Source organism: Psittacula echo, assembly GCF_963264785.1.
Source record: "Psittacula echo genome assembly, chromosome: 1".
In the NCBI taxonomy this organism is placed as follows: domain Eukaryota; kingdom Metazoa; phylum Chordata; class Aves; order Psittaciformes; family Psittacidae; genus Psittacula; species Psittacula echo.
In genome coordinates, this window is record NC_137735.1 from 29589806 (window position 1) to 29614748 (window position 24943).

Below are 24943 nucleotides of genomic sequence, written 5' to 3' on the forward strand. Positions count from 1 at the left end.
TCATGAGATACTTGAGCAAAAAATAAATCCTGGAACAGGGAGGGTCACATAAGAGAATTTTCTACATTGTTAGTTCTGTAAACTACTGAAATTTCCCCAAAAGAAAACTAGAGGCTATTTCTAGAGGCTACGTGATATACTTTGCTATTTACTACTTCCAAACTAGGAGTATTTTCTAGCATATAAATGCTTTGTACTGTTTAAAATACTCCTATATAGCCATAAAGTCTTACCTGACAAACTTATTAGATGTTTTCAAACTTTATTATCAAATTATACAATTAAATTGGTTTTCTGCAAGACACAAGAAGCACAAATTTTAATTGGAAAAAATCTCATTCTAAAGATACAGAAAATAAAATCATTAAAACTAGACTAGATTCTTAACAGACTTTTGCCACCAATTTATTTTAAAACACTTACACAGCAGACAGATAAAGCAGAAGCTGTCAAGCATTTTAAAACCAGACCTGAGGTAATATTCAATGTGTTGCAAATCAGCTTGCAGCCAGCAAAGCTAAAGCATATGAGCAAAAACAGGAGCTAATGATCAGTCACAAAGTTTTACAATAGATTCTCCTCTGGACTTCATGAAATATTTGTAAGTAATTAATGTTAGGAGTATCACATTTTTATCAGGAGTTTATTGGTCAGTTCACTGTATGTTGTTCAATATACAGGTATAAATACTGCAAATGTATATTATTAACTGGACTAATATAATAGACCTGTTCATAAAAAGACATCATGCGTCATGATTATGGAAAAAATTCCACAATATTTTGCCTCCTCTCCCATTTTCACCTTAGCATGTATTCTCCTGTGCCAGTAACACTGATTTATCATGCAGGATCACTTTGCAAGCCAAACTGGGAAGCAGAGAACTTATTTTGCCTAGTCCTCAGCAGCCAGCAGGGACTGCCAGGCAGCTCCGCAGGATACAGCCCAAGTTTTCCTTCATTACTGGTTTCACATACAGCTGACTCAACATAGCCATAAACCAAACAGGCAGAGCACAGTGGCTGCTCTTCGAAAGGTCCAGCTCACAAGCAAGGGTATGCATCAGGGGAAAGTTGGTTAAAACACAGCAATAAGAGAGGGAACAGTTATTATATGCAAGTTATTATATTCAAGCTATAAACATTTAGCTTCATAAAGGCATACCTCCAGGTATAAACGCTTCAGGGCAATGCTGTATACACAATCAAATTAAATTTTGCAATCGCTTTCACACGCAGGGTGATAAAACAGGCTGTTAGTTACCATTAGGAGAGAAAAAAATTATCCAACAGATAGGACCAATGACTAAGACCAACAGGAATAGGAAAGCATTCTCTGAATTTGTTACTGAGCATCATGTGAGAGGAAGTCTCGGTTCATCTTACAATGAAGCATACAAAGTATGGGACAAGATTTTCATGGACATATAAGCAAAAGTCTAAAAAAATGCAGAGAATACACAAAATCACAAGCTCATTTCAGACAGACAAGAATTGTGACAAAATTATCCCAAAACAGCTTTTAAAACATAATTTTAAGCTTCAAAACCACTATGTTTCATATAAACTATTGTGTTCCAACAAAACCATGACCACTATACTCTAAACCAGGAAGAAATATGCTCCCTGTTATCAGTAGAGCATGGGAGAACTAAAAAACAAACAATTCAGAAGGTTCTTATAAACATATCCAACACAGCAACCCCAAACTGCCCCACAACTGCTCTGTTTACCTATAGCTCTTTGCTTGGGGCTGAATTCCTTTTCCCTCCTTCACAGATAATGCACTGTAAATCAGACTCTTAAAATCTGAGATATTTTTGGTCCCACAGGTGAACTGAATTACAGTAAAATTTAAGAATTAATTAGCAAAAGGTTGGCAAGGATTCAGTTCACATCAGGAATTGATTTAAAAGAGGCAAAAAAAATCCTCCAAAGAAAAGTGAATGGCAACACAGCATTCAATGTTTTGTCTTCTTTATTTTTTTTTTTGTTAATAAAAAATAAAAGAGAGACTTGTCTTTCCTGGCTCATTCATATGTCTATTTTACAGATGGTCATACTTACAAAATCTAGTATGTACAAAAGTCTAATGACTGTGGTCAACCACCATCTGAAGCAGGTTCGTCACTTGCCAAACCCACCATCTTAAGTTTTATCAAACATTTCCTCAGTACAAGCATCATGTAAACTTGCAAGGACAAGCATCTTAACCACAGTCCTGTTTCAAGCTGATCTAAATATAGATGTATTTATACATACATATGCTGTGATACACATGCAAGAAGTTTTTTGGCTTCAGAAAGCCAAAAAGTTTAACATCTACACTTCAGCATCCATGACACAGAACAACTTTACTTGCTAATAATCACATACATGAGACAATGCAGCTGCTCATGGAATGATGTTATTTAAAAGTAATGCAACTCCACTCATTGCTGCTTCCAGAATCAAAGAGTTATACTGTAAACCAATGACACCAGTATGCATTAAACCAAAATACAAAAACAACTCAAGATAGCAGAAAAATAATCTGTGGATTGTATTTTGCCATAACAAAAATTGGCACAAACGCACACATAGATTATATGAAAAGAAAAACTGATTTATAAATCCTCTTACTGTATACCAGTAATAGGAATTTCTGTATCAGCTTAATATTAGAATAGTTGCTTAGTGAAAAAATTCTTAAAAAGAGCTTTCTGCAGTAGAATTTACTCTCTCTATATATTTGAACTGGTATTGTCACATTCAATGATCTTTTAGAGAAAGAGCATTTCTACATTGTTTCATCTGATTACAGATCGCCAACACAGCATTTTCCTGTATTAAAAGGAAAACTATACAGTCCAATGAATAGTTTGGGGAGCTACGAGTTCTCATCACCTTTGTGTTCTGCTTATTTTAGCTATTCCCAAGATCATTAATATCCACTTGAACCTGTAAACTTCAAGGTCAACCAAAGGTGAAACATAAGGAAGCAATATAATATGGGAGTATTCAACTGGATTATATACTGTGAAACATGAAAGCAGTTTCCTTAAACTACACTTTTTTTTCTTCTTCTTTCTTAGTAATAGGAGAGATAAGAAGATAAACTCCCTATTGAACCAGAATTTAATTTGGAGGATTTACAGACTGACTAGTAATTCCTTTTACAGAGTAATCTTAAAATTTACTAACTATGGCTTTGGAGAAAACTCTGCCTAATCAGAACAAAATTAATAGAAAAATATTCATCAAACATTCCACAGATGGTGTAAATATATAACCAAAAATATTTAACCAAAAATACATAACAAAAAATTTGTAATATTGTATAAACAGCTTACTCCCGCCACAAGCAGCATAAACCCCATAACCTAAGTCCACATTGTTTGCTGTTGTTAATCTACAGCAGAGGTGTGTTACATTACATGTATAAGCTGGTGATCAGCAGCACTGAGAACACATGAAAGCCTTACAAATACCTCAGGATCAAGAAGGGTCTGCTTGGGACCAAACATCAGGCAAAACCTCTGCAACTCCTGGCCTTACATCTCACATGGTTATCCCTCTGCAGATGACCCATGCCAACATTATCAAAGCTTTACGTGCAGATAAACCAGGTTTTATTTTGTATTTGTGACATCAGAGGGAAAATACATATATCTAAATTGTTGTCCCCTACATGTGCTGTGTACATCAAAATCTGTAAACTAAGCAAGCAGAAGAGGCTGACATTGCAGGGAGAAAGTCCTTGGATCAGGACTCTCCATCTTCTCCAAACCACTCTGTGAAAAGGCGAACTGGTGCTTAATTCCCTAACACCCTGCTGTCTGCAAAATACAAAATTATTAGAACTCTGAACGCATTACTGACCAATATACCAAAGTTCCTCTAAACAAGTAAGGCTGCTCCTGCTGAACTACTGGAAGAAGCAACACCACAAGCATGAATGGCTGGCAAAGGACCAGGCTCTCCCTAAACACGTTACTGAAGCCAGCTCTATCCACAGTCTACAAAACAGACTACCAGTGACATTTCACACCATTAGATGACTACTGTGCAGACATGTTTTCTTCTGTAATGCTGGAAGATGTTACCCTGAGGCAAGTCTCATGGAAACAAAGGCACATACAGGAAAGCAAGGAGTGTAGGAAAAGGAATCCACGCAGAACTGCTGTTCAGCACCAGGCTGAAGCATGAGTGAGAGGGAAGCATCAAGTCATGCAAACAGCCCTGAAACAGAAGCCATGCCTGGCAACGGCACCAAGAAATAGATCATCATCTCTGCCTGAAGTCCTTTTATGACAGTTACTTATCAGCTTCAAGATCCTCTGAAGTCTGTAATTTTGCATGACTATTATCCTGGAACCAAATGCCTCTGGTTGCCTTCAAATATATTAATTTCAGTGTGTCTCTTTTAAACTTGGATTATCCTGAAAGCTTTACTAAAAGTCAAGTGTACCAATAAAATAGGGATCTTTTTTAAGGCTTCTTCTTTTTGATCTACAGCAATTGTACTTACCAAACGGAGTTTTAACCCTTTCCGCTGACACCCTAAGCAGAGGGAGCCGGCAGATTACTGAGAGAGGAGAGCAAGTAAGATGCATCTTAGGTAGTTAGAGCTGGTTTTGATAGAAGCTGACTGATGTTTAGGTTTTACTGATCCTTGAAGTATTAAATCCCACTAAGCTCTATCATGCACACATACCTGATCTTGAATGTGTTCTGTGCAAAGAGAAAAACAGATCAACTGGGCAAAGAGTCCCAGCTCTAAGATGTGGTCAGCACACCTCAAACCATTTTATCTCTCTCCTTCCTCTTACTCCTGTTACTTTTTTTAATTATGTTATTTAGCAACACATAATACATAGTGTTATCATTTTTATCCATTAACAAGCTGGGAGTGTTCCCTCCTTTTTGCAATACATCAGCCACCTCTGCAGAAGAGCCTTTATTACAGGCCACAGAACATCTACCTACTCTAAAGCTTCCCCATTATTCAAACAGGAAGATTAAAGGAGCTGTTAAACATGTATGCTGGCCCTGGAGCACTCAGTGGATAGCCATGCACCTTACTTGGACTTGCAGAAACAAGTTTCAGTTCCAAATACAGGGTAGCGCTGTCACTTGCCAGGTATTCAGGACTAAGCTCCTCTGCACTGACTCAGCAAGTGACCAGGTCTAGGAGTGCTCCTTCCTTTTCTTATCCTGCTCCTGCCCCCTCTCCACTCTCCCCTGCCACCCCAGTAATACAGTCTTTGAAGTCTTCAAAGATTTCTCAAAGGGGCTCCTGTAGAAAGGTGAGATGCAAAGCCTGCAGTAGCATCCGAAGTCATTGTCAAGTACAGGGTCTGCTGCTGTTGTCTGGGATTTGTTGGTTGTTTTTTTGTGTTTGTTTGTTTTTTAAAGAAAAAGAAAACAAACCCAAAACACAACAACAACAAACAAACTCCAGTTACTCCAGCTGTCCACCACCATTCAAAAGCAGAAGCAACACCTGATCTTTAGATCCCAGAGCAACAATTAAAGGCAGGCTGATCCAAATAACAAACCAAACACACCATAGCAATTGGAGGACTGCTGGAAACAAAACAGCTGACCATCCAGATGAACACTGAAGCTGACTTCCTTCCTTCAAGACAAACAAAAGAAAAATCACTGAAAATCATGGAAAAGTGAACTTCTTTCCACTGGAAGCAAAATTGCTTATTGTGACCTGACCTACCCTGTTTTCCAATTAGCAGATGTGGATATACAGTACTTTACAAGGCAAAGGGAAGGCTTGATGCTGACAGGCTTCCCAGATATGTCACAGCCCTTTTGGTCACTGCAATAAAGCAGACCTTAATCATTTCAGCATTACCCCAAAATTCACTTTTGCTCCTGTAACAGTAGCCAAACTCTGCAGGAGCAAAGCAAAAAAGTGCATGCAAATAATTTCTTAAACTTTGCAATATTCATAACCATCATTTAGCCCCGTCTGAGTTTAAACTGGCTGCCTTTTAGTCCAATGAAATGCTTCTGTAAAATGTTTCATTCCTACAAGCTGCAGGACAGCTTACGCAGAATACCAGACCAAGTTACTGTATGAATCAAGTTAATTGAAAGCTTCTGGGTAGGATTTTTTACGCTACAAGGTATATCAAAATCCTTGCCAAACTGCTCTTTAAAAATATGTATATTAAAGAATTACTTGTCAGGGACTTTAATTCAGTTCTTGGACAAAGCAAATGAATTATGCTAAAAATAAAGTCTGATCTTTACAACATACGTATTGCTTGGGAATACTACATGTAACATAATAGGTTACCTTAGAGCATTCTGTTCTGTGCTTTAAAGCTATTGCACAAGGTTACTTTAATAAAAATTATTTCAGTGAAAGAAGTTAGTAATGAGGTGCTGACAACTGAATCTACATTCAGGGATTGCATTGGAGTGCCAAGTCCACTTTTACAGATGCACTGGTTAGTTATCCAATAGATGTCCTCGAGGCATGTAAAACCAATATATTTTGGGTTACATTTGGCAGCAGAGATAGATGAGACAAGTGAAAACATCAACCAAGAACACAATTGAAGTGTGCTTTTCTTATTAGAGAAATGTAAGAAAATAAACCCAGATACCATGGAATGCCAGGAATTCCCTCTCCTCAATGTTTCTGATTTACAAGGCCACTATTTGGTAGTTTCCTTTGACCTCCCACACTCATTTGCTGGCCTAAACCCTTAAGTTACCGATGCAACCTCTTGACTATGCCGTTTTGAGGGCTTATGTAGAGGAATACGTCTTCATCACAGAAGGAAAGACAATACTTTCCATAAGCGACTTGACTACCATAAAAATCATTGCTTATTAACTCTTATGGCATAGTCTAGTTAAAACAGTCAAAGATACTCTCTTTATGAGTTGAGAACAAGTATTCAAATAGAGAGCTGGAGACCCAAAATAAATAGTAAAAAAATAATCTGAAGCAGACCTTATATCTTAAAGACATGTTGTTTGAACATGCAGGGCTGTATTCCCAGCTAGTATGTTCATCATCCTGGTTAGCATGATCTAAGCAAACTTTGATCAACTTGAGGGCTTAGCCCTGCATATCTTCCTTATTCCCCTTTCTTACTTCAAAGTAGCATATTTGTCATAGTTTTGATGCAAACCTAGAGCCCCTAGCTTCTTCAGATCTCATGTAAACCTAATATGGACAATTCTAGCTTTCAAAACCAAACCAACAGCTATTCAGAAAGAATAAAGCTCCTCCGATCTCAGGCTTTCATTTTTATAATCATTTCCATGCTCTGGTTGATCTGTCATAGAGAATGAGATAAGGACTTCTGTCTACACTGCATATATACCCCATGTTCTGGATATCTTCTCACAGCACCTCCCTGACACACTTCTGCCTACCACAGAATGAGTGAGGAGAGGAGAATTTTGTCCTAATCCAAAATCTCTAGATTTCTGGTGGCTTTTTGTATTTATTCAATATTAATGCTGCATCCCCCTCCTAAAAAGGGCTTGAATAACAAGTGTGTTTGGTGCTGTCTAATTCTCTTCCTCCTCCATTTTCCCTCATTACCACCAAACCAAGTGTATCATTGATGGTATTTTCTGACTTGTGCAAAGCGTGTTTGAAGCCATGGCATATTCCCATGTAATTAACAAGAACTGCAGCTTTTTCTATCAAGGTTAACTTCCTTCTCCTAAGGGGTAACTGGAGCTCAAGCATTCACATGCATCTTACACATTCAGTGTGTGCTCTGTGGCTGTTTCCAGTAATTGAAAATGGTTCAATATGTATTTCTTTTGCTGGCTGCTTATTTAAATAAGTAGTATAGTCGTGGAGAGATTTAGGTAAGGTCATAAAACTTTCCTCTCCCACAGCGAACAGGAATCTTTTCCAGTTGAACACCATTTTAGAAAATACATTCACGATCTATGGAAATGAAGTGGTACGTGGTGTAGCGCAGTCATCCAGAACCTGCAGGAGCACCACTTCTGGGCTGCAGTTCATCAGGGTACAAAAACTGGCTTGGTTTGGTCAATTTTCACAACCACTTTTGAAACTGTGAGCAGCTGTAAAGCAGCAAAACCGATTTCTGCATCTCATTTCTACAATTCAGGAAAACAAGATGTGCAAAGAGAGGTGAGCAGTAAAGCGAGGCATTATGAATTAGAATCCAAAGATCTGCCATCTAAGTAACACAGAGAATGCTAACTGTTATTTACTCACACTAAATAACAGAAGAGGCAGCTAGATTTCTGGATCAATTATGAAAAAAGTAGAATCAACTGCTCTGCAAGTATTTAGCTGTATAAAAACAAAGAAATTTTTCTTCATATACAAATTCTGTCTACTTTCCAGAGTAAAAGCATCTTCAAGCTCTGCCAGGTAACGAGCTGACTTCACATAAATTTTAGCCTGTGTAAGCTTTGATTCCCGTTTCATATTAAATTTGGAATCATGAAAGAATCCCAATTATATAGTTAAAACTTGCAACCACACCTGCTGCCAACAGATAATACTGTTTCCTTCCCAAACATTGATTTGTCATCTAAAAGTGCAGCTGTCATTTGTTCTTCTCATCAGCCTATTAATGGCATATTTTTCCGCATTCTAAGATACAGCAGGCTTACTTTATAGTATGAAAATGATAAACTAGAACACCCCGCCAGGTTACTTTGTCACCCTGTTCTGACACTATGGTTGAACAGCAAACAAATAATTCCACAGGATGTAGTAAGGCCAACACATATCACTACATTTTAAAAGCTGGCTGTTGAGGTCATTCAGGAGGCAAACATGAAGGCAGTCGACCAAGCAAAGTGAGAGCTGCTCTTAGAAAGATCTCATAACATCAGCCAAAGCAACAGTTACTGGGAGATTGCACTATAACACAAGAAAGATCAGAGCTCTCTTTGGAGATTCATAAAGTCTGCTTAAACAGACACACAGTTTGTGCTGCTATTAAACTCTGAACGCATCTGCAGGAAAGCAGCTCACTGTGGCCACACCAAGAGAAATGCAGTTTACAAACTTACACAGGGAGAAAAGAAACCTGCAAAATTCACAAACAAAAACATTAAGGTAACAAGAAAAGCATTTTTAGGTCAGTTTTAGAAGAAACGCTTCCGACAGCCAAAAATACAGAGCCTCAAAGCTCTTACTTTTACGTCATGACTGCAGACAGCAGTAGCTACTCTTTCCAATAGTCAATCAGAAAGAGGTTTGTCCTTTACATCTTGCAAGGAATGTACCTGCAGAACTGAGAGCAATTCTAACAAGGGAGCAGTCAGAAGATAAACTGGCTGAGGGACTGTACTCCCTGAATGTTCCTACAGACATTAAGTTACCATGCTGTGCTAACCAGCTGAAGGTACAAGTACTCAGAGACTCAGATGGCTGGACAACATAGGGGTAACACTCAAATTCATTGTGTCTTTCCATGGGCAAAGGAAAAAGTCAGAAACTTGGGAATTTGTGACAGTACTCAAATAGAGATTGCATTGAGAATAATATAAATACAAAATAACAAAAAAAGTGTCTTCAAAAAATTAAGCATGGAGGGTTCTGGATTTTGCTGTTTTCAACCAACAGATTCTACAGGTGACGGCATCTCGAACCTCCTGATGATGAGGATGACTATGTAAGTGCCAGAGGGCCCAGGAAGAAAAATTAATTCTGGCTGAAAACTTTCATTACTAAGCCTGGGTAGCCCAAACAGCGCAGTTACACATCCTCAAAATACAAGGACTGAATTCTTGAGCAGTCCAGCTTCCCACATCCCCAGAAGTCCTTTTCATGGGCTGAGAGGAACAGATAAGGAAGAACGGCCAGCTGATGCCTTGTCAGCCCAATTCATTCTTTATCTCAAGGAAAATAAGCTTCAAACTTCCTCTTATCTAGAAGACAACTTCTAAGGCCTGTCATAGCAATTGAGGAAAAAAAAGCAAACCCAACATGGCACCTATTAGGCAGGAACCTGGTCAGAGGAAGAACCCTAATGCGATTCATCTACCAGTTACTTCAGCAAACCCACTACTGCAGTAAACCAGGATTTCACAGAGCAGCAGCAAGGTCTTGCACAGTGTCGTATGTTACACAGTGCAGGCGAGCCCAAAGCTCTGACCTCTTCCCAGAATTTTCCACCCTCTGCACACCCCTCTCACCCCTTCCTTTTTTCCATTTCAGGGAGGTCCTGTGTTGAAAGGATCCGGGCAAATATACACATTTATTGTAAGATATAATAAATCTTATCAGCTTGTTCATCTTATCCCGTAGCAACAGTCAATTACATTCATTTGATTCAGGCTGGTTTGAAATTGAGCAGAAAGCCTCTCCTGGAAAGCTTGTCTTGAGTGACAAACCCCAGAAGCTGATACAGCCGTGGCTGTTATTCCCAACAAGAAGATGCCTTGAGAAATTTCAAACAATAAGGCAATTCTGAATAGGCCTCGATTCAGCAATGTGCTCTGAGCCCATAAAGTAAAATAAAGTGATGAGCAGGAAGACTGCCACTCCAGCAATGTGATGGCAGTGCTGGGGTGCTGTGTCTGGGGCATTTCTACTGTCCCATTCACTGCTTAGAGAAGCATCGCCTGGTTGGATGGCTGAAGAGGCAAAATCAAACAGAAAAAGGCAACAGAAAAACCATATAAAACCCAGTTCATCTTTCTGAAAATGGACCTTGAACTCATGGCACAGCATGACTCCAAGAAGCTGTAATTTCTCCTGTCACTGAAGGAAAATTTCAGTCTTTTTTAATGCAATGTGATGTCTGCTTTTCATAAATACTGCTGTTAAGACCTCCTTTTCTCTGTAAAAGGATGCTCACCTTGTTCAGAAAGGCAGGCAGGAAAAGCGTGTAAAGGAGTGGTGGCTTTTCTTTGGTTGCTTGGGTTTGGGGGGGTTTTGTCGGGGGGAGGGGGGAAAGAGCGTAAATTTAGGTTTAAAGCAATCCTTCAGAGCAGAGCCCACCAGGGCATTGCCGCAGAGGCAGGAGGCTGGGTCCTGGCAGAGCAGCTGCACGCAGCTCCCGGCAGGGGGAAGCCTCCAGCAGCAGCAAAGCTGGAGGAGCACCCCAGAAGCAGGGACAGGCTGGGTGCCGGCACAGGCAGGGAGCCCCGGCAGTACCGTGCTGCTGCTGAATCACCATCAACACATCGCAACAGATCCTAAAGCGGTTTACGGTGCACAGCTATCCCTCTCCCCCGTCTGAAAGCGCCTTACCATCCACAGTTTTGCTTTACCCTTCCTCCTCTGCAAGACTCTCAGTGGATGTGAAGCAATCTAGTCGTGTCATCTGGATTTTCTTAATGTAGTATTAATGTTTCCTCTTAATATTAACATTCCAGAAAGGAAAATTACTCTAACTTATGCCATAAATTCCTAGCTCATTCAAGTCCCAAACACTGTTCCAAATTACTTTCTTATTATGAGCTTTTATAAACATATGCATGCAAAAGAGCTGTAGGTTGAGTTTTTTGATTTTTTTTTTTTTAATTAGCATCTACAGCAGGCTTAAAGGAAATATTTAAAAAACAAATTTGAAAATACCACAAAGTTCCAAGAACCATCCCCCCCAAAGCTGAGTTTGTAATTAATTCAGTATTAAGAAAAACATCACAGATATCCTTCAGATGCTTGGTCCCCAGTTAAAAAAATATCAAGAGAATAGAATCAACTATTTAAAAAGGCCTATTACCCAGCTTAAAGGAAACTTTAATCTCCTCTCCAGTTTTAGTTCTTGCTGCTCTTGTTTGCCATACAAGCACAAACAAGATTTCATTTTAAATTTGTACCATATATGTGATTGTTCAAAGAATACTGCAGTGATGTGTTTTTACAGGGATCATTGGAACTGCTGTTCCACCAGCTCACAAGAAAGGGGGCTGGGAGGATAGACCTCAAAACACTCCCCTCTCCTCAGTGCAACAAAGCACCACATGGAAGATCAGGAAGGACACGGCACTAAAGAAAGGACAAATGGAGATCCTGCTTTTGATCATTTGTAACCTCCCAAAGACAAGAAGCCCCAGGATCTTCTGCCATGTCATCTGCAAACCTGCATCCTCGGAAACTCCCTGGTTTAAAAAAAACCAAGTTCCTTGGACAAGGGCTCAGAGAAGAAGCAGGATCAGAAAGTAGGTGACCTGTCCAAGACCATGCTGCAAGCGAACAGCAGAGCCAGGACTGGAATACAAGTACCCTTACCTCATGGCTCTTCTCTGCACTCAAGGTTTCCAAGTCCCATCAGCACCAGGAGAGTACACCATCATTACAACATGCCCAAAAACAAAGGTGCGGCCAGAGTGGGGCTTTCTTCTCCATCCAAACTGTTAACAGCTTTACCACTTGTAAAGAAAAGTACTAATCAGCCCAAAATAGGAAAAATAACTTGAGAACTAACAAGGATTGGGAGAAGCATGTATTTTCAGCTGCCATTAACATGAGACATTGAAATTTTACTATTACATCTCCAGGAATGCTCTAACTTTTAACCAACTCCTCTCAGCACACCTCTTTTTCTACCTCTCATACAAAGACCTAAGGAAAGATTTTGAGAGTGACATATTTCAAACATCTGGTCTGCATATCTATGCTTTTTGCATCACACCCATCAACATGATCACCTCATTCTGAACTTGTTATTTTTCCCCCCTATGCAAATCCAGATGATTTAGTGGCTCCATCTGCTTTGTCACGAGTGCTCAGACACCTCTGCTATATTGCTCAATGAATTGCTTTAGGCGCAGCAGCCCAAACGTAAAGTGTATTATGCTAGAGTTTTCATCTTTATGGAAAAATACTTGCTGTAAGAACCCAATGGTTCTTTGAATACTGCATTAAATACATACATATATTAATAAAAATCTGGTCTTCTTCTGAGATTCTAACACTACATTGAATTCCAAGAAGATTGCAGACTCCAAAGATTGGAAAAAGGAAGCAAGAGTGGAAAAATGGGCAAGAAATCTCTATTCAGTGAGTTCTTGAAGTGCATGTAAACAAATTACATATTTATTTTTTTCAGCAAAATATGAGAGCACATCAAAAGTGTTCCTGAGTAATAAAAGAACAGATTTAAAAAGAGGAAACGTATGTATTTTTTCCAGTTGCCCACAGCTCAGCATCACATAACAGTACTTCTTGTTCTCACATGCCAAAGACCTGTGGCCAGGATGTGGGCATCTGAACCCTCATTTGGAGCTCCAGAGAGCCATGGGACCTCCACACACCTCCCAGCTTGCAAAAGTTAGAAAACAGCAAAAGATAAACCTCCATCAAGATAAACCCATTACTGACAGCAGGATACTTCCACATTATAAAATACCAATCTTAAAAACACAAGATAGGTGCTTTGAGAAACAAAGTGGCCAAAACATTATCAAATGGACAGGATGAATTGCTCACAAACATGAGAGCTTGATGTTCATCCAAGCAGACAGCTCCTAGAAGCTACTGTATGCATACTTAAAATCAGAAGCTGAAATTTGGAGGAAGTAATCCAAAAAAACACTCTGAGGGTTATCAAAATACAAAGACCTGCAAGAAAGCTGCAATCAATATAGGGGTTTTTTAAATTACCTCTGCCATAAGCTTTCACTACAATTTCCACTTCTATTATGCATCATTTCTTTGAAAGGACTGTGTGGCTACTGCTTTTCTTAATCGGAAACCAACAATTCTGATCAAGAATGGATGCATTTAGTTTCAAGTCTATAAACAGTTTCATATATATACCTATATCTCCAGCTGTATATACAAATGAATGAAGTATTTTCACACAATTCTCAGAGCGTAACTCTCAACTAGCGTTCTACATTGGAGCAGCAACGTCAGTGACTACAGTAGCGCAAACAATTGCTCCACAGTAATTGTGAAGCTAATAACACCAATAAAGTTAAGAACTCTAGAATAGATGATGGGGTTTTTTTTAAGAAATTCCCTTCCTTACGAAGAGAGCACCTTCAGAATACAGTTAACTTAAGCAGCACATGGCATTTACATTTTCATCTAAATCTTTAAAGCAGCCCATTATTTCCTTAGATTTAAAAAAAGAACCCTGCTTTATTTCACCACACCAGCTATAAATTATTCATTAATTCTGTTTGCTAACTCTGTAACTGAGCCCAGATGTTACTGCTGGAAAGGCATTCCATAAGAGAAGTTAAATACAGCAAGCTGTGTGGAAGGAGCAGAGCTCTCTCTCTCTCTCTCCACACCACAGCATGCTCAAATATTACTTGAGAGAAAATAATGAAAGCATTTGAAAAATATCCTGAGTATGTGAGCCTGTGAAATGCCACAGGCTGATCACGAAATTTCACATAAAAGAGCTCCCACACATTCCATTTGGGTGTAACTGAAGTTGCTGGTCCTGTCTCTGGGAAAGGGGCTGGCACTTTCACTCACCAGAGTAAACAAGAAATTTACAAGCAGAGGAACACTCCTTGTCGTGCATCATTTACAAATATAAATCAAGACTAAGTTTTCAATTATAAGAAATCCTTCTGAGCCAGCTACCAATGGCAATAACCACACTGATGAAGAACTGAGAGCATCCTATGGAACTTCTTACCTGGAAACTTACTGGTGGGAATTTTACATTCATTTCAGTACTTCAGAAGAACTTCAACCATCTTACGTGAGCAAAGAGATTAATTCTGACATTTATAATTCAACACTAAGAACAGAGTCCTGTTGAACAGAATGGAAACTACCACCTTCACTCGCCCCTTCAGACACCATTAAGATTTCTAGTACTCTTCAGCAACTGACTTCAGCTGGTTGGAAAATGCCTGTTTTAAATTAGAAATTATTTCTAATGATTATGTAGTTGCAGAAAAAGCAAAAGATGCAGGGCTGAACATCACAGAGCCACATTCTTTGGAGTTTAGAGACTATTGTCAGGCACGCGACGCTGCTTCATTCATGAACAATGATCACAGGAGAGATTCTGAGAGCCATCTAGTCCCTCTACTCTGCTCCAAGGCAGAGAAAGTCTATTTAAATGAAAATTTGTCTCATCTGTTCTTTATGATTTCCAGTGTAACAGAATCTGTAACATGACTTTGCAGAGGTAAGGTATTTTGGGGAAGCTGTTACAGACTGCTGTGGTAATGACACCACTGCCTTGGTACCAGGTACCTGCTGCTGTCACCCAATTTTGCTGCACTTGCATCTTGTAGCCAAATCTTGTTGTACTTTAACCACCTGTGTCCATGGCAGGCTTTGCAAAATATGTTAAGTTCAATTGTACTGTTAACAGAGAACGCCTTCCCACTAAGCTAGCAGATGGGCAAACAAACCAACCCCAGTATATATACTATTAGCCACCTTATGACACAATAAGACACTGCTGGCTGTTCCTAAAACATGAATATATCGGTGAAGTCATAATTGTGGCATGGGAAGGCATTATTAGTATTAGCTTTAATCTCCTCACTGTCAGTAATGTTAGGAATAATGGAGTGATAGCACAGCTAAACAATCTCAGGACAATAAATATCTTTATTCTAGCCCACGCTGACAAACGTTTTCTTACTTCTGGTAGCTACACAAAATTAGCACAAGCAACAGCTACCACATCACAGCATGTCTACTGTGGGCAATGACCTTTCCATTTTGCTGTGCAGACAGACCTTAGGGACATCTCACTTCTACTTCAGAGATCAGCTGGAAAGCAGCCAATGAGAAGAAAACCAGAACAAATTTTATTTAAGTTAGTCACCCCAGCAGCAACTCACAATTGAGTCCACCTATATGAGGAAACATTTCCTCTCCAACTCATAAGGAAGAAGAGAGTTATGCAACATGAAACCTAGAAACTGGACCCAGTTACAGCACGTGTGGGAGATGGAAGATGACAAAGGATCTGGAGGCTCCCAGAAAATAAAGACCATATGTTGGAAAGTCTTCTGTGAAACCTCTGGGGAGGGGGAAGGCGGGGGAGGAGGAGGAGGGAAGAAGAGCGCACAGAGTGCAGGTGTGAAGCACCAAAAGGAGTCAAAACAGAACAGAAACTACATTAGATAGCCCATCTTGAAAAATCCTTTCCTAATATATGGGGGAACATTACAGCAAAATTTCTAGAGCACTGCTGAGTAAATTTTTTTTGTGGAGCAAAACCAGCACCTGGTGCATTTCCTGGTTTCTGCGTGGTAACAGAAGCTGCAGGAAAGTTTCAGTTCTGACAACTAAATTTAGAAAGTGAAACTTCAAATCTGATGTACTTTACAAGCAAAGTCTTAGCTACAAACTATATATAGCTAAGTATAATCATCCAAAGTTACTGCTTTTAGGTTTAAGCAAAAGCCAGGCCCTCATGAAGCTGTTGGTATACCTAAATTTGTGCCTAATTATCTTTCTCCACAGGTATTGTGTTTGAAGATAGGAATATAACCTTAAATTAATGGGTACTCTAGCAAGACTTCAGCATGCAGCTCACTTTGTAATTATAAAAAAGCTTATGGGAAAAGAAAGCCATATTTAAGACCTACCTGTTTGCATGATCTGTTACTTCAGCAGAAAAAGAAACGTTACAAGGAAGAATTCTTGGTGTTTAATCTGTACTGATTACTATTACAGTAAGCTAAAGCAATTTAAACAACCCATATCTAAAAAGGTCCTGAGAATCTCTCACTTTTGGGAGTCTTATCTGGCCTGCTCACTTAATGCACATATATAGATTATTATATTCCAGCAAAATTAGGACCAGATGGAGTTTTCCTGTAAGCTTGATTTTTCTTTTCCCTTTTTTTTAAAGAAAAGACTTGTTCTCAGTTCTTTTTTTTTTTCCTCCCCACAAAGAAATAACAAACATATTCAACATCTTAAAACAAGAAAGAAGAAAAGAATGTTTACTTTGGTTGTGCTAAGCAGCCAGGTGCTATAATACTGCAAGTTTCATCTTCAGTCCGCAGTGCTGTAAGTTCCACCATGTTAACCATCACATCAGTCTTGTGGCCAGGAAGTTTGGGAAGCACAGAAAGTATCTTCTCTGCAAGATTGTCACCATGATGACCAACTGCCCCTAGGGAGAAAAAAGGACCCCAAAACTGTCAGATACACAACTAGAAGGAAAAAGCAACCACCCTGAAGGAATTGAGAACTAAACAATAACCACATTTTTTTTTTGAGGAGAAGGACACTGGTAGTCATAACATCAAGACCACATTAAGCTTTTCAAAGATATTTTGTTACAAAAGTAAAATTGATTTTTCCAGAATGTCTGAAGTTAAAAGCATTGATAACATTTCAGAAAGATTCATTTAAAAAGCATTAATTTGACTTAGTTTAACAGCTGTTAGATATTCAATGACTTTGTACTTAAACATGCACAATATTTCTCCTTGCATAAGAAAGTTGTTCAACAAGATCTTCAATGTTTATTTTAAAAAATAGGTAAACCTTTATATATAAATACTTACATGCAACCTACACTTTTCTACCTAAATTAACAGGACTGGGCTTAAAACGGCTGTATGCAAGTTGCATACATAGCTAGCATAATATTAAAATAAACAAATATCAGCAACATGCTACCATCAAGATCATCATTTCTACACTGACTGAGGGCAGCTCAGGTAAAACCAGGACGAAATAACTAAACCAAATCAAGTTACATAGTATAAAATGTCAATTTGACCATGTTCCAAGAGTAACTCCAAATTCCAGTTGGCATGGTCTCTTCAAGTCTCCTGATTTCAAACACCGATGCTCTTTCCATTAACAAACTCTCAACATAGGTGCTACAATCAACTTACAAAATATTAAGACTATGAGCCAAGCCAAAGCAGAAAAACATGACATACTACATATGAAAAGGTTGTAGAGGGGGACCAGAAACCTTATTGCCTTTAAGTCAGGAACAAGTTGAATGTATTTTTATTCTGACACTTTAGCTGTTTTTCAGCTATAACCACAGGTCCTGGAAAACAGTGGCAAACTTAGAATTTTTCTCCTGGCTTGACTCACAGAAGAATGGGAACTTCTGTGTGGCAGCAAAATAATCTTTCAGGTTATGGTCCCACTCCCTCAAAGTCTGCCCATGTGGCACCCCATCTGTTCTTGCTTTTCATCATTACCAAGGACAGAGGAGCTTTGTTTCAACAGCTGAAGTAGCTTCACATGCTTCATAGATCCAAAAAATGCCTTCACATCAAGAACTTTAGGGGGGTCAGATTATTAACTGCTCTTGGATAAGCAGAAGTTTGTCTTTGGCAAATCTACAGCAGCCAGATATCCATGCTTTAAAACCACCTCATAGCTTATCAACTATTCTTGATTGTAGAAGTTGAAAAGACAAGCAAGTGAGGAGAAAAGTAAAGCCAAACTCTACGCTGGCAATGTCTCTATCCACAGAAGGCAAAGAAAGCACATGTGCCCAGCACATGGTCATACTGCAGTGTGGACACCTGGCTGCTCAGCTGGATTGAAATTACCAATTTGTTTCACCAAAGATTGTAATAGTCATAGAATGACAGCAACTTTCCTTTCTACCATCCCCAGCCAAACTTAGACCCCTGAAGCACAGATGAAACAAGTTGGGTTGTGTCTGTGATTCTCTAAGCCGTCTGCTCTCCAAAATCCCTACATTCTTACTAGGTCATTCACTTGTCAGCCATACTGCAGTTATCAACACTCACAAAGCTACAGACAGGGAAAACAGATGGTAATCTTCTGAACCTCCACCCCCTCGTACTGGAAGCAACGTCTATCTCTCCACACTTGCTGCATGTGAGCAGCATTTAGCTAGACAAGACATCTAGCTAAACTGGAAACACCTCGAATGCAAATAAACCCACATTGATTATTAACATACCTCCTTTCTCTCTGGCATGGGGGAAGTCTCAGAGTTGCTTCTGTGATCAGACAGTGCCATCTCAGTCTCCTTTTCACAACTGCTAGTCCTTAGAGGCTCTCACTGGTCTGCCAGTGCTAACGGCTTTTGCTGTGCCTCATCAAATCAATCAAAAAAACCCACTCTCCTGGAAGTTTTAAAAAATCACTATTGCCTCCAACCAACTGCACAAATCAATCAATGCTTGAAAGACAGTTAAACTTCACGAGACCAGGCCAGGAAATCACAGAGAGTCACTTTTCAATTTCACTGACTTCAGCAGGATCTAGGGGACTTGTTTACATTCTCTCTCCTCATCACTGTTGAGGACAGTCAACTGGCCGCTCAGCAGCTTCTCATAACCAACAGTGTTCAAGGCTGCTGGCACCACACACAAAAAACCCAACACAATTTCCCCCTCCTCCAAAAAGCACCCAAACAAAACCAAAACCCTTGTAGAACCAGCAGTAGGAGCACAGAAGCCCACAGCCAAGCACAGCAGCCTCAGAGTGCTGCCAGAGAAATATGACAGATTCCCCATCTCTCACAGCCAGCTACTGCAATATATGTAAAGAGTAGTAAATTTGGAGACAAGAAACACTTACGCATCTGCTAAGGCTTATGTAATTTCCAAGTCCCCTGTTTCCAAGTCCCCTTCACTGACCTGGCCACCTGCGGTTTTCTTTAAACAGGCAAAACTCAATCCATTTATTTGCTTATCTCTGCAAAGACTCTATAACAAATTTAACATCTGAAGCTTTTAAAAAACTACTATAAAAAATTGTGCACTTACCCCAGAATAGCAGAATCTTTACAAACCATGCCACAGCAGAGGCTGTACCCTGACCTGCAATACTGAGTTGACATCACTTGAATATTTTCAGCTGCCATCACTCCTCACAGCTGCAGCCTACAACCATAAATGACCATAATAATTTCAACACCAGTTATATCCTGTGTCAAAGCCTGGTTCATAAAAAATGGACTACTGTACTCTACAGGCCTTAGTATTTATGTTTTCAAGCCCTCAGCTTATATGGTAAGGAAGAAAAAAACATGGTTTTGTTTTCTTCAAAAAGGCATTAGTGTCAATACACCAATGCATCAACTTCGAAGATGCTGCAATCAAAAAAAGCATGAGTAAAGCACTCCAAACTAGAAACACAATAAATGTAATGAAAGAAATAGAAAAATACAAACAGTTTAAAACAAAAAGATCCAAAAAGAGCTATTAGTCAGAAACAGACTTTATCAGAAATGTAAGGGCCTACATTAGCCTTCATTCTCATCCTCCTCCATGAATAGGATTATGCAGTCGTACAATTAAAACACGTCACAACTTTCTCATCACTGTGGTTGCTCCCAGGAACTGAAAATCTACACTTTGTTGATAAGCACCTGAACTGTGCTTTTTGTATCTGCTAAAAGGCTATCAACTTTACAATCAGCATGCAGGTGAGAAGCAAAGATGATGCCTGGCTGACAGCGAGAGAGATGATACAGAAACTTAAACCCAAGTTTACAGCCGTGACTCTGGGGAAACATTCCTGTGATTTTGACTGATATGTACAAAAACTGCTAGAGGAAGATAAAAGTACTGTTACTGACAGAACTGAAATATCAACCTTAAACAACACTCATACAAGGTTATTCAAAACCATACATAACTGCACAGGCACCCCCCCCGCTATTCATTCTCCTGTCTTTTGCTCACTCTACCGCATTTCAAAATCACCTGCACATACCAGTGGGTGAGACCTCACTATCTTCTACAGGTACAACAGCCCACATCCCAAACGATGCCAAGCACCAAGAGAATGGAAAGAGAAACACGTCAAGCTGTTTTGAACACCAATATCTGAAAGGCATCAATGAGCTTACAAATGAAAAGGGAAATCTGGGAAGCTGGAAAAATTACTTCATGATGGTGTGAAGCTGTCAAGGTGGTGACTAAGAAACACATGCAAGGAGCATGGGGTTACAGTATGGTATCACAATGCACATATATAGAGGCACAAATATTAGAGGAGAAAAACAAAGAGGAATTAAGGTGCCAAAATTAGCTCTGACTTTGACCAGTGTCACCTGTCAGAGCACCACTCTAGCTGAGAGGATTGATTCTGCTTTTTAAAGCAAAGGTAGCGAATTTTAAAACAGTAAGTAGGCAAACAAAAGCAGCACTACACATATATACAGGTTAGGTACAGCACCAGTAGCTAAGCTTTATACAATCAGAATTCAAGAAGTGAGCAAGAGTGAGAAGTACAAACCCTGCAATCTCCCTAAGACATAAAAACACATGTCCCACCTACCGGGGCACTGCTTTATCCATAAGATCCTAATACTGCAGGAAGAGACAGTATCCATGCCATCCCCAGTTGAATGATTATTAATGATTATAAAGAAATAATATTTCTTTAACATGTTCTTTGAAGTGGAAAGATAACAGTACTGAAGTACTAGTATTTTCCCTTAGTTCAGTTGTTTGCAATTGCAGCACCAGAAAAGGCACTTTTGAGACATTTTGATTTTTACTATTAGAAATCAAATGGTATTACAGAAAACTGTTTTGTTATTCTAGCCTAACACCTTATTTGCTCTAGATAAGAATGGAATGTGAGCCAAAAATAAGACAACAGTTGCACCTCCATTAGACATAGAATACTTAGGGCTGGAAAGGACCTTAAGATCAAGTTCCAACCCCCCTGCCATGGGCAGGGACACCTCACACTAAACAATGCCACCAAAGGCTCTGTCCAACCTGGCCTTGAACACCACCAGGGATGGAGCATTCACAACTTCCCTGGGCAACCCATTCCAGTGCCTCACCACCCAATCATTTAGAACTACCATCGCATTTCATCCAGGTCTTCAAGTAAGAAAACAGCTGGCTTCCTGATAGCCTCGTAGTGATTTAAAGTCACCTGGTTCAAAGCAGTAGCCTGACTTAATCAGAGCAGCCCAGCACCTACCCCTAATGAGCTTCCAAGTTTTTTTAGAAGTGCTTGGAATATGAAAGCATTCTCATAATTCATGGACAGGTAACCGTTTCTCACATGTGCAGCCCACCTGTTGGACAAGATTCTGGAGTCAATGAGACACCTACAAATCAAATCCAAAATCTTGCATCTTTAGAGAAGGAAGATTTAAAATGTTTCATGAAATGCGCTGCAAATGACAAAGTCAACCTCAAAGACTTCCAACTGCACTGAGCTGGTATTTGGACAAAATGAAACAAAAAACCAAACAAACAAATAAACAAACAAAACAAAAAGCCCACAAAAAACCCCAAAACTTATTTTTACACTGCTGCCTACAAATACATATCAGAGCTTGAGGAAAAAAATAAATCCAATGGCTCAGTTGCCAATACCAAGCCAGAAACTTGCAAATAGGAAGCTTTAGCTTTTACAAACTGTAAAGCTGAAATTCAACAGACACATTCACCTGAAGGCCAAGCAGCAAAGTCAGAGGTAGCAGGCCAAAGGAAAGAGTACATAAAAGGCTGAATACACCTGAGAAAATAAAAGTTTCAGGTACAACTTAATTCTTCCATTTCCCACCTCTTGACAACTGATATGCTGTTCTTTTTACGTACTTTTTTCAGTACTAGCAAACCAATGAAACAAGTCTCACTTGTGGCACTAAATTCAGGTCCATACAGTGCTTTAATTCTGAAATACACTAGGTCTTTCTTCCTTAAATTTGCACTGTACTTGATGTACCATGTCCAAAGCATAAGAAGGCTTCAATGAAACTGTCAATGAATTCTGGAGACCATTGTTGGTAACAAAATAATGGCTGCATGAGAGGATCTTGGTTTCAGTTGCAGCTACTGAGAAGAGTATATTCCTAAAAAATGAATATTTTAATTTCTCATCCTTACTTCAAGAGCTCTGATGCACACACACACCCCCAAGCTGCCTCATCACAGCCCTGATGTTTTCTCCGAAAAACCTTCTCCTGCTGAGTACAAGACCTCAGACTTCATTTCCCAGATTTAAGCTGGTACCAATTATCCCTCTTCATGCCTCCTCAACAGTCTCCTTGTCAGGCAGCAACCTGTCACCCACAATTTCCAGTTCCCTTTCTTGTGTTTAATTCTTCCCACCACCTGAGTGCACGAATTCTTGTCCAGTTTCACTTCTTCCCACCCTAAGCATACACTCATCTCATGGTTTCATTTCAAGCCCACACTCCTTCAGGCCTCCCAGCAATCTTCCCACAGCACAACATTAAACACCCAGATTCACAGCTGCCCTTCAGTGCACTGTTGAGAGCTACAAATCCTATAGCAGTGCAAGGATACACAAAGCCAAAATTAAGGGGTAAAGAAAAGGCAGAACAAGATTCATAAATAGATGAGCTGCAGGTGCAAAACTGTGCCAAGCACTTGCTTGTGATGGCAAAATTATGACCTGAATTATTGAGTACTACTGCTACAATTATTATTGAATTATTGAGTACAGGTAATGCAAACAGAACCTGGCCCACACATTGTATATGTCAGCAGGTATATATGATGGTGTAAACAAAAGCAGCTACTCCCATATCAATTACTACTCGAGTTTACTGTTTCTTCTGACAGACTGTTATTCCAAACTTTTCCTGGGTTACTGGCCCATCACCTTGCTAGCAACTCGTTCAATCACTCTTTCCCTTTCTGCCTTTTTGATTTCACATCTTACCAGCTTGAATAACATAAAAACTATATACATGCAGAGACACTTTCAGACATACATAAACAGCTAAGTGTATATAAAGATGTATATATATTTACACCAGTATAAAGCTAAGGTTGATAAGTAGATACACTGATGCTTCACAATATCAACAAGGCACACTGTGAAACATGCAGACCATTTCCCTCACACCTCGGGATGACACACAGGTACTGCTAAGATCTCTAGTCTGCAGCACAAATTAAGTGCAGAAACAACCCCTTGTTTCTGGCAGAGCCTTCTGCTTCACTGCTTCCATGATTCAGTGGGGAACAAGAATATGTGAGCAGCCACCTCGGCCATGGTGCTAAACATGCTCCTTAGGACTCCTGCAACTACCTGAAACCCTCCCGATGGAGCAGATGTGGGCCCGTGGGGATGACAGCCCCTAGCAGCAGTGGATTTCTTACCAGCGAGGTCCAACGTCCTGTCCACGAAGACGATGGAGGCCTTGCTGGTGGCCATCCTCCTCCTGTTCCTGGCTGGGGCATAGCTTGCCAGCTCAGCAGCAACGACCCTGCTGAGGGGCCCCACGGCAAAGCTCTCCTCCCGCAGTCCCACCGCGGTGAGGAAAGCGTCGAGGTTTTCCACCAGGGCCCGCACCGCCGCCCGCAACTCAGCGGGCAGGGAGCCCACACCGACCTCCGTAGGACCGGGCCCGCCGGGGCCGGGCAGAGGCGGGAGGAGCGCCGCCAGGCCGGGCAGCAGGCATAGCTCCGCCGAGACAGGCGCCAGAAGCGGCGGGCCCCGCAGCAGTACCTCGGCGCGGCCACCTTCCCCCATCCACCGCTGCAGCGTCTCCTCCAGCTCGGAAGGGCCACCGCCCTCCTCCTCGCCGCCAGCCACCAGCACGCAGTGCCGCACGACGCCCCGACCCAGCACACCGCGCACGGCAGCGGCTGTGCCGCCCCGCAGCCCCCCGCTCACCACAAATACGACACGGGACCCCGCCGCCGACTCAGCGGCCAGCGCCCTGACGGCCAGCGCCCCCGCAGCCAGCAGCTCTCCCGCCCCTCCGCAGCCCCAGTGCAGCGCCTCGGCGGACGCCGCGTCCAGGAAGACGATGGCCCGGCGCGCCCTGGCAAGCACGGGCTCCCAGGCCTGCCGGCACACCCGCTGCAGCTCCGGTACCGGCACCGCCATGGCGGCGGAAGCAGCGCTGACAGCCACAACACACGGCATGTGCGCGGCGCGCCGGCGGCGCCGCGGGATGACGCAGCGGGCTCGGGTTGGCTGCCGGCGGCCGGAGGGGCGGGCACTCCGTGACAGCCGGCGGGGGTCAGGCGAGGTACCTGTGGGGCTTGGCCGGGTTAACGGGGCTGGTGTAGCCTTTGCTCCCGCTGCGGGGCTGGGCTGTAGGACCTCACCTGAGCTCACCTGACCCCACCGGTGT

At 40.9% G+C, this 24943-nt stretch overlaps 1 protein-coding gene across 1 annotated transcript in view; it reads right to left on the bottom strand.

The window, feature by feature from the left end:
• The window catches only part of SCFD2 (sec1 family domain containing 2), a gene marked incomplete at its 5' end in the record, with an annotated part of 188877 nt that extends 164184 nt beyond the window's left edge, over positions 1 to 24693 (bottom strand). The window contains 2 exons of the mRNA XM_080626680.1: positions 16852 to 17020; positions 23961 to 24693. Coding sequence (XP_080482806.1) covers positions 16852 to 17020; positions 23961 to 24693 — 902 coding nt within the window. The remainder of the gene's footprint in view (positions 1 to 16851; positions 17021 to 23960) is intronic.
• Between the last annotated feature and the right edge of the window lie 250 nt (positions 24694 to 24943).